Source organism: Phyllobates terribilis, unplaced genomic scaffold, assembly GCF_046119375.1.
Source record: "Phyllobates terribilis strain yellow unplaced genomic scaffold, ASM4611937v1 Scaffold_84__1_contigs__length_6523798, whole genome shotgun sequence".
Classification (NCBI taxonomy): domain Eukaryota; kingdom Metazoa; phylum Chordata; class Amphibia; order Anura; family Dendrobatidae; genus Phyllobates; species Phyllobates terribilis.
In genome coordinates this window covers 2154320-2165210 of record NW_027362844.1, presented here as the reverse complement: position 1 = coordinate 2165210, position 10891 = coordinate 2154320, and the positions used below count along the sequence as shown (strand labels likewise).

The 10891-nt window shown below is 43.7% G+C and overlaps 1 protein-coding gene across 1 annotated transcript; it reads right to left on the bottom strand.

Annotated features, from left to right (window-relative positions):
• Nucleotides 1-240: 240 nt before the first annotated feature.
• Nucleotides 241-2073, bottom strand: LOC141197288 (general transcription factor II-I repeat domain-containing protein 2-like). Its single transcript, XM_073662676.1, has one exon. It carries the CDS (start codon nt 2071-2073, stop codon nt 241-243), a length of 1833 nt encoding a protein of 610 aa, XP_073518777.1.
• Between the last annotated feature and the right edge of the window lie 8818 nt (nt 2074-10891).

Sequence of the window (10891 nt, the reverse complement as noted above, 5' to 3'; positions counted from 1 at the left end):
CTTTAAGCCTCCATACACAATAGACTAAGCTAATAGTCTAAGGCAGGGGTCTCAAACTCAATTTACCTGGGGGCCGCTGGAGGTAGATTCTGGGTAAGGCTGGGCCGCATCAAGTTTTCCACAAAAAATGCGCTTACAAAATATCATTATTCAGATTCAAATGTCTTTATTAACAGTTCTTTAACATTTAACTTTTAGAACATGAATGGACATAAACTGTTTGAACATGGCTTTATCTGCCTACTTCTTGCTGCTAGAGATCTGACAGCGCTTACTCTTGCATAGCCGAGCCACATTTGGCGTAAGTGAGGAAGCAGTTGAGACCCTCAGCACAGCTTGAAGATGAGCATCAGTAATTCTAGACCTGTACTTTGACTTATTGAAGTTCAAGGTAGAGAAGAGCTTTTCGCACAAGTATGTGCTCCCAAATAGACACATGGTCTGCTTGAACATTCGGGAAAGCTCAGGGAAGCTGGGGGGCAATTCTCTTAAAAATTGCCCAAGTTTGTCTGCTTTTCCACTCACATCCCTAAACTTGGCTTTGAGTTCAGAGTTACACTGCAGGTCAATGAGCTCTATTTGAAACACTGGAGGGGCATCTTGCACATCAAAGGAGAAGGGGTCTGCAAAAATTTGAAATGTGGCTCTGTGTCTCTTGAAGTCTGCAAATCTATGATCAAATTCCTCCTGTAGCCTCAAAATGACATCCACATACTCCTCATGACTGAATAGTGTGCCTGAATCAATGAGTGACTTGCATGCTGGGAAATGGCAAAGGTTCGTTTGAGAAAGCTGGTCTTTCCACAATATAAGTTTTGTAGAGAACGCTCTCACGCTGTCATAGGCAGCACTGACAAGTTGCCCCTGGCCTTGTAACCTCTTATTCAGTACATTAAGCTCATGTGCGATATCAACCAAAAAAGCCAAGTCCATGAGCCATTTTGGATCACTTAGCAAAGGAACAGAAGCCCCATCTTTCTCCATAAAAGCTTTCACTTCCGCTCTCAACTCAAAAAATCTCTTCAATACGTTTCCCCTGCTGAGCCAACGCACCTCGGTAAAGTAGAGCACATCCCCATATTCTGACTCTATTTCCTCTAAAAAAGCACGAAACATTCTGTGTTTTAAGCCCCTGGATCTGATTTGGTTGATGCATTTCACAACGAAAGACATCACGTTGTCAAACTTCAGGCATTTGCTGCAAAGGGCCTGCTGATGGATAATGCAGTGCAGAGCAATGACCTCCTCTAAACCTTCCTCTTCCTTTTTTTTATTAACAAGTGCCACCAGTCCTTTTTTCCTCCCGATCATTGATGGCGCTCCATCAGTTGTTATTCCGACAAACTTCCTCCAAGGCAAACCAGCATTCTGAAAAGCATCACACAGCTGGTGAAATATCTCTTGGGCGGTGGTCTGGCCATGCATTGGAACTAGTGAGAGCAACTCCTCTGTGACTTCAAAATTGTCATCAACACCCCGGACATAGATTGCAAGCTGGGCAGTGTCGGTGATGTCTGTGGTCTCATCAAGAGCGACTGAGTATACACGGAAACATTTTATTTTCTCACACAGTTGATCATAAATGTCACTTGAAAGGTCAGAAATGCGCTCTGCCACGGTGTTGGAAGAAAGGCTGACGTTGCTAAACTGACCTTTCTTTTCTGGAGAGATAATACTTGCAGCCTGTAACATGCACTTTTTTATAAATTCCCCTTCTTTAAATGACTTTCCTGCTTTAGCAATCATCATACTAACTACGTAGCTGGCTTCGACTGCTGCATCATTCTCTTTGGTTGCTTTCTTAAAGAAATCTTGTTGCCTCAGCAGACATGTCTTAAGTTTAGCAACCTGGTTGGCTCTCTCATCTTCCTGGTACTTTGCATACTCCTCAGCATGTCTAGTTGTGTAATGACGCTTCAAATTGTATTCTTTGGGCACTGCAACTTTCTCTGTGCAAATAAGACAAGTTGGGATGCCCTTGTGCTCAATAAAGAAATATTGCTTTTCCCACTTTTCCTGAAATTGTCTGTGCTCATCAACCTTTCTCTTCACTGCAGGCTTTGAGCAAGACATATTTGGGGCTGCGTAGCAAAAACTTAGGCCTATGGTGCCTTGAGATACCCACTTCAGCACAAGGTGCTCTGGATGAGCGGAAATAGAGTTTCCCAGTCCCCCTAGCTGCCTAGCATGACCTTCGGCAACATTAAAGAGGACCTGATTTTTACTCACAGGAGTAGCCAAATACCTTTAGGGTGGGCACGCACCTGGTCTGGTTTATAAAAATAGCACTCCTCCACTCTGCTGTGCCCCCCTGTATATTTCTTGCCCTGTATGCTAATACTGAGCATCAAGGAGGAAGAGACGCCGGGGTTTCTCAATGGGCGTCTCCTTCTCCATGTGCCTCAATCCAATCACAGTGAGAGTCACAGCCAGGAAGAAAAAAACTCCTTGTCTGTGACACTCTTTGATGTGATTGGATCACAACACAGCCAGGGAGAAGGAGACTCCCATTGAGAAACCCCTGCGTCTCCTCCTCCCATGCAGGGCCTCCAATGGCAGAACGTCCTGTCGCCTGACTGGGAAGAAGAAGAAAAAAAGTGGGGCGTGGAGAGCGTGACTGACAGGCTGGAGAGCCTGTCAGTCACGCTCTCCACGCCCCACTTTTTTTTTCTTCCAAGCCTGCACTAGATTGAAAACAAAAGAAGAAGCTGCTGTCATGGCGTCTCCCAGCGCAAGGGAAGCCCCGAGCTGGGAGACGTGTCTTCTCTATGAACGCGCCCTGTGCACCGAGGGGTCCCAAGCTCCTACCCCCCCCCCCCGGTACTTGCCTCTCCGTGTCCCTCCCATCGAAGAAGATGAAGTCGCCGCTCTGAACGCACTTGGTGCAGGTCAGCCTCCGGCGGTGTTACACAGCGGGCAGCGCTCCACCGCCACTTACTCCCCCTGGTGAGACGCCGAGGTACTGTACTTGGCGGTGGAGCGCTGCCCGCTGTGTAACACCGCCGGAGGCTGACCTGCACCAAGTGCGTTCAGAGCGGCGACTTCATCTTCTTCAAGTACCGGAGGGAAGGGGACTAAGGTGGCTAAGTGCTTTTCCAGGCGGGGGGCCGCAAAATATTGTCCCGCGGGCCGCGAGTTTGAGACCCCTGGTCTAAGGGGACATCCAGACTCTTCCCTGACAGATGAGGTCAGAGGAGGTAAAATTCAAACTGCCTGACCCTTAATGCCTGACCCTTTTGTTATTCAGGTGATAAGCTGCTGCCAGAGCCGTTTGGCAGTGATTTTCACAGTTCTCCACTTTGAAAACACATGAACATTTAACCAAGCCAAACCTTCTCGTGTATGAGAGTTGGGAGAGGTAGTGGACGGCCGAACCAGCAATCAACGTTCAGTTATTGTGTGTGGCCACCTTAACTTGTGTGTGCAAGTCACAGATGACCACAGGTATTTAGACTCTTTGCAGTGTATGAGCAGCGCTGTAGAATTGGTGTCTGGATGCACCATTATGTATTTTACACTTTTTCAGAGAGTGAGAAATATTCTGTATGTAGTATGTGGTAATTGTCTGTATATCCTGTACTCCATGTGTGTATGTGTAAGTAGTAGCTGTGCATAATATAAATATATATGGTTTTATCTTATTTTCTTACCTTGTCCTCGACACGGTTGAATCTTGACTCAATTGTATTAGAGCCTCGATCTTTCACTTTATCTGGAAATAAATAAAAGTAAAAAAAAGTCATTTTTAAATTTACTATTAGAAATTAGCATTTTTTGGGTCCACTGGCATTCAACCAGATTTGTGAAACTGTTTACGATTTACAGTTCAGAGAATATAACATGAGAAACGATTTACCTATTTTTCCACAAAGCGATGAAATATGGCATCCTTATTCTGGACAACCTCTTAAAAAAAGGCTTTCCCATTGTTACAAATGACGGCATGTTGCTTGGATTTGCTATCATATGGTGTCAGATTATTACCATTACTATTGTTAATTTCTCTAAAACATAGCATTTATTCCATTTCATAGTGGTAGGAAGTGGAATCTATCCAGAAAGAAACAGCGAGGGCTTCCCCAATGACTGGTCCAGTCTGTAGAGAAAGGAAAAAAATCACTGGTGTAATCAAAAAGTATTTTTATTGAAGAGAAATTCCACCTAAAACTTGCAAACTGTCTCTTCCAGTGCCACCTATTAGAAGTAGCAATCCTAAAAGTCAATATCAACCTTTTAACAAGCCTTGCCACATGATTTAGGATAAATGGCAAACTAGAATCTCAATTTGCAGCCATGGTGTTTCGGGGTGTTGCCCCTCAGCAGTGCAAAGCATGAGATCTTATTTAGCTGTGTGAGAGACTTCAGAAGGAAAAACTTTACCCCTTAGATCCCAGTGAGGAGAGTGAAATGCCAGAGTAAGGAGGCTTATAAACCATGCAATGGCTCCCCGGGGAGCTTATGAGCCTCCTTACACTGGCATTTTTTAGACAAATTATCTTACTTTTCCTCTAAGGATTCAATTTTCTTCCTTTTTTCTATTATTTTATCACTGTTGATGACTCCCACTGATTTGCTATAGCAATGAGATGTGCACATATATACATATATACAGTTGAAACCAGAAGTTTACATACACTATATAAAAAGACACATATGCATGTTTTTCTCAATATCTGACATGAAATAAGTATAAACCTTTCCCGTTTTAGGTCAATTAGGATTACCATCATTTTTAATATTTGCCAAATGCCAGAATAATGAGAGAGATAATGTTTTAAGGCATTTTTATTACTTACTGCAAAGTCAAAAGTTTACATACACTAAGATTACTATGTATTTAAACAATTCTGGACTGCCCATATTATGATGCCATGTGTTTGGAAGCTTCTAATAGTTTTTTGGGCAACATCTGAGTCAATTAGAGACACCTGTGGATGTATTTTAATGCACACCTGAAACACACTGCTTCTATGTGTAGCATCATGGGAAAGTGTAAAGAAATCAGCCAAGATATCAGGAAGAGAATTGTAGACTTGCACAAGTCTGGCTTATCCTTAGGTACAATTTCAAGATATCTGAAGGTGCCTCGTTCATCTGTACAAACAATTATATGCAAGTACAAACAAGATTGGAATGTCCAGCCATCATACCACTCAGGAAAGAGACGGGTTCTGTGTCCCAGAGATGAACGTGCTTTGGTCCGACATGTGCATATCAACCCCAGGACAAAAGCAAAAGACCTTGTGAAGAGGATGGCAGAAGCTAGTAAGATTGTCAGAGTGACAATTCACAGTGAAACGAGTACTGTATCAACATGGGCTGAAAGACCACTCTGCCAGGAAGAAGCCATTACTCCAAAAGAAACATAAAAAAGCCAGATTAATGTTTGCAAATGCACACAGGAACTAAGACCTTAATTTTTGGAGACATGTCCTGTGGTCTGATGAAACTAGAATTTAACTTTTTGTGCATAATGACCATCGTTAAGTTTAGAGGAAAAAGGGAGAAGCTTAGAAGCCTAAGAACACCATTCCAACTGTGAAACACGGGGTGGCAGCATCATGTTGTGGAGTTGCTTTGCTGCAAGAGGGACTTGGTGCACATCACAAAATAGATGGCTTCATGAGAAAAGAAGATTATGTGGCAATACTGAAGCAACATCTCAAGATATCAGCCAGGAAGTTAAAGCTTGAGCAGAAATAGGTCCTCCAAATGGACAATGACCCGAAGCATACTGCCAAAATGGTAACAAAGTGGCTTAACCCCTTCATGACAAAACCAATTTTTTTTAAATCTGACCAGTGTCACTTTATATAGTAATAACTCTGGAATGCTTCAACATATCCCATAGCTTTCGAGACTGTTTTTTGTGATGCATGATACTTTATAATAATGGTAAATTTAGGCTGATATGGTTTGCGTTTATTTATAAAAATATCAGAAACTTGGCAAAAATGTTTTAAAAATTGCACTTTTCAAACTTTGATTGATTATGCCTTTAATCCCAATAGTCATACCACACAAAAACAGTAATAAATAACATTTCCCTCATGTCTGCTTTACATCAGCACCATTTGTAAAATGTTGCTTTATTTTGTTAGCATTTTAGAAGATTTAAAAATGTAGCAGTTATTTTTCATTTTTTTCAAGGAAATTTACAAAACTTATTTTTATAGGGACCTGTTCAGTTTTGAAGTGACTTTGAGGCTGCGTGCCCACTGTGCGTTTTTCAAGCGTTTTTGCTGCGGAATTTTCGAAGCGAAAACGCTTAAATGCTTGGTAATGCGTGCCCCATGGTCCTCACTGATAACCCGCATGTGCTGTGTGTTGGTATATGCAACAGTTGTGGACTTCTTTGTTTGTGTGAAGGAGGACTTTATGCTGATCTGACAGTAGATGGCGATGTTGTGTAAAGTTTCCTTGTTTACTGTATTGTGAAAGAAAAAAAGTCTCTCTTGTATTTTCTATTTTGTTCTTACTTCCTGATGCAGTACTGTGTGACTGTGCGTTTTTTCCTTTACCTCATGTTCTGAGAAGTAAAAGCTTGTTATCCCATGTAATCTGCTTTGTGAAGTTTTATACTGCAACTGTGGGTATCCAGAAGCTGTGCAACACTGTGCACATGCTGCGGAAATTTACGCTGTGGATTATCATTGCGGAAAAATCTGAAGCATACCCATTAATTTTGGATAAATTTTGGACTGAAGGCATCAAAACTATGAATTAACACATGTAGGATTATATACTTAACAAAAAAGTGTGAAACAACTGAAAATATGTCTTATATTCTAGGTTCTTCAAAGTAGCCACCTTTTGCTTTGATGACTGCTTTGCACACTCTTGGCATTCTCTTGATGAGCTTTAAGAAGTAGTCACCGGAAATGGTTTTCACTTCACAGGTGTGCCCTGTCAGGTTTAATAAGTGGGATTTCTTGCCTTATAAATTAGGTTGGGAGCATCAGTTGTGCAGAAGTCAGGTGGATACACAGCTGAGAGTCCTACTGAATAGACTGTTAGAATTTGTATTATGGCAAGAAAAAAGCAGCTAATTAAAGAAAAACGAGTGGCCATCATTACTTTAAGAAATAAATGTCAGTCAGTCCGAAAAATTGGGCAAACTTTGAAAGTGTCCCCAAGTGAAGTTGCAAAAACCATCAAGCGCTACAAAGAAACTGTCTCACATGAGGACCGCCCCAAGAAAGGAAGACCAAGAGTCACCTCTGCTTCTGAGGATAAGTTTATCCGAGTCACCAGCCTCAGAAATCGCAGGTTAACAGCAGCTCAGATTAGAGACCAGGTCAATGCCACACAGAGTTCTAGCAGAAAGAGAGGAGGACATTGAGTTTAGCGATAAAAAACAATTTTTATTAATTCAATTTCTTAAAAACTTGCATACATAATTTAACATACAGTTTAAGATGTAAAGATGGGTACCCAGTGAGGGCTGAAGTGCCCAGGCACACAGCACATACACAGGTCGCAGAGATCAGCTGCATTTATTGGACAAAAATGGGGCAGTACTTATACCAGGCACTTTGCAGAGAGAAAAAAAAGGGGAAGGGGGGGGGGGGTTAAACATATATTGGTAGTCCATACAATATTACGTGCAGAGGTCCATGTAATAATCTCCCCAATGAATCATAAAGTGCAGGTGTCTTGCGCAAAGAAAAATAAATAATAATAGTAGTAATCCATTCAATGTTCCATGCAAAAGCTCTATGCAATAGATTACCCAGTAGATTGTATAATCACAGTCCCTGCAATAATGTGCCACTAATGACAGGTGAGATACCTATACATGGGAGCCCTCAGTAAAGAATGTATTAGGCATGCCATAAAAGCATGAATATAAGAGGAGCTTCCCCAAAAAGTAGAGAGTCAGAGAAACAGTCAGAAACAATGCATACCCATGTGTGTGCAGCCCGCACCAGGTCGTCAGCCTATCCCCGAACCCACGCTCTCGCCGTATGGCTTCCTCAGAGTTCTAGCAGCAGAAACATCTCTACAACAACTGTTAAGAGGAGACTTTGTGCAGCAGGCCTTCATGGTAAAATAGCTGCTAGGAAACCACTGCTAAGGACAGGCAACAAGCAGAAGAGACTTGTTTGGGCTAAAGAACACAAGGAATGGACATTAGACCAGGGGAAATCTGTGCTTTGGTCTGATGAGTCCAAATTTGAGATCTTTGGTTCCAACCACCGTGTCTTTGTGCGACGCAGAAAAGGTGAACGGATGGACTCTACATGCCTGGTTCCCACCGTGAAGCATGGAGGAGGAGGTGTGATGGTGTGGGGGTGCTTTGCTGGTGACACTGTTGGGGATTTATTCAAAATTGAAGGCATACTGAACCAGCATGGCTACCACAGCATCTTGCAGCGGCATGCTATTCCATCCGGTTTGCGTTCAGTTGGACCATCATTTATTTTTGAACAAGACAATGACCCCAAACACACCTCCAGGCTGTGTAAGGGCTATTTGACCAAACTGAGAGTGATGAGGTGCTATGCCAGATGACCTGGCCTCCACAGTCACCAGACCTGAACCCAATCGAGATGGTTTGGGGTGAGCTGGACTGCAGAGTGAAGGCAAAAGGGCCAACAAGTGCTAAGCATCTCTTGGAACTCCTTCAAGATTGTTGGAAGACCATTTCCAGTGACTACCTCTTGAAGCTCATCAAGAGAATGCCAAAAGTGTGCAAATCAGTTATCAAAGCTAAAGGTGGCTACTTTGAAGAACCTAGAATATAAGACATATTTTCAGTTGTTTCCCAAATTTTTTGTGTTAAGTATATAATTCCACCTGTGTTAATTCATAGTTTTGATGCCTTCAGTGTGAATGTACAATTTTCATAGTCATGAAAATACAGAACAATCTTTAAATGAGAAGGTGTGTCCAAACTTTTGGTCTGTACTGTAGATATATATATTGTAACATACCTGGCGGCGTCCTTGCATGGTGGTCCATCTCCCACTGTGCAAGAGGGCGCACTTGATCTCCTGTCCAGAATGTCTCTCTGGCTTCCCTCCATGCTGTCTGTTTGTGTCTGTTTCTGCTGCTTAAGGGCGGCGCCCGATCACTTCCTGCCTTTTGTACCTGCTGTGGGTCACACCCCTTGTGCGTCCTCAGCCTATTGCTGTCTGTCACTTGGTATATAGCTCAGCAGCTCCCTTCTTTCTCTGCCTGAGCATAGTGTTTCCTTCAGTGTGTGCTTGCACTCTGAAGGTGCCAGGTCCCGTCTCTTGTCTCCTGCTTTTTGTATCAGTTCCCGTGTCTGAACTGAGTCCTGTATGTCTCCTGCTTTGCGGTAACAGCTCCCGTGTCTGATCTGAGTCCTTTCTGTGTTCTCTTGTCTGTCCTGTCTGAACACGCTCCTAGCCTGTTCCTCCTGCCTTCTAGGGGCCGATTACCTAGACCCGCTCCTGTGTCTGGTCTGTCCTGTCTGAACACGCTCCTTGCCTGTTCGTTCCGCCTTTTAGTGGCCGTTTTCCTAGACCCGCTCCTGTGTCTGGTCTGTCCTGTCTGAACACGCTCCTTGCCTGTTCGTCCCGCCTCTCTGGGGGCCGTATTCCCAGACCCGCTCCTGTATCCCTCTGCAGTGTCGGTCTCCTCCGTACACTCAGTTCCAGTCTGAACTCTCTCCTGTCCTTTACCTGTTTTGCCTCTATGTCCGTTCCCTTCCTTTTTCTGCAGAGTCTGAACTCGTACCTAACTCCTGCTTGTTGTCTCTGCAAGTACTGTGTGAGTATCTGGCTCTGTCTTTCCCTTCCTGTCTGTTCCGTGTGAACAGAGCCCTGTCCTCCCTGCTCAGCCTTGTCTGCACTCTAGCTGTGCTTGCCTGTAACCCTCTGCCTGTATTGTTCCTGAGTCCCGGTGTGTACTGGGTCCTATCCCGCCTGTGTTCCTACCTGCTAGTGCCTCCCTGTCTGCACTCTAGCTGTGCTTGTCTTTACCCCCCTGCCTGCATACCCGCCTGCCTGCATACCAGTCGTGCCTGCCTATACCCACCAGTCTGTGTGCCAGCCTACCAGCCTGTTCCTGTATTCCCCTGTGTGGGTCAACAGCCGTGTCCGGGGTCTGTCCTGGAGTAGCACCTGGTCCCTCTGCTCGGTTCCTCCTTGGTGCACTGGCGTCGTATGCCGTCGTGCGACCCTGGTCGGATCGGGTGAATACTTAGTCACGCCCCTCCAGGCATTCACTCTCCGGCACGGTCCAGTGGAATCACTACCAATCACACGCACACGCCGCTTAGCCCGGGCGTGTGCATAACATATATATATATATTATTTAGAATCATTTATTTTTATTTCAGACATGTAGTTCATACACATTCTAAAATATGTAGATCTATATTCTTTCTATTTGAACAAAGGAAATGTTTGATGCCTAAAAGGAGTTTTCATAAGTGATCTCTTGAGCAGCTCAGAGCTGTGCAGTCTCCTTACTTCCTGATTTCTGGCAGGACGGGCTCTTCTCCCAGAGTGATAGCTCTGATGAGCAAGCACACAGCCACAGACAGTGAGAGCCTAGATACTGGGTGCAGGAATTGTGATTCTACAGGATGGATAAGAGCATCTCGTCAAAAGCCTAAAGGGAGAAGGCAGGGAGCAGCTAACTGGTGTATAGAAATGAATGGGCTGGACAGAGATAACGGTATGTTAGGAATTAACTTTTCTCCTGGAATGTGACTACTGCACACTCTCTACCAAGGTCTACTAGTGGCTGAACTCCAAGGAAATGAGCTTTACACTATGTAAGATAAAAGCTCTCATTGCAGGAGAATGACAGCAGATAGAAAAAGCAAGTCAGTGGCAAACTTGTGTATTTTCATGCTGTTTAACTAATTAAAGCAACTTAGTAACTTGAGAATACCTGTTTATTGACAAAGGTGTTA

Coding starts and splice junctions, on each gene's coding strand:
- LOC141197288 (XM_073662676.1), bottom strand. CDS start 2,073: ATGTCTTGCTCAAAGCCTGCAGTGAAGAGAAAGGTTGATGAGCACAGA.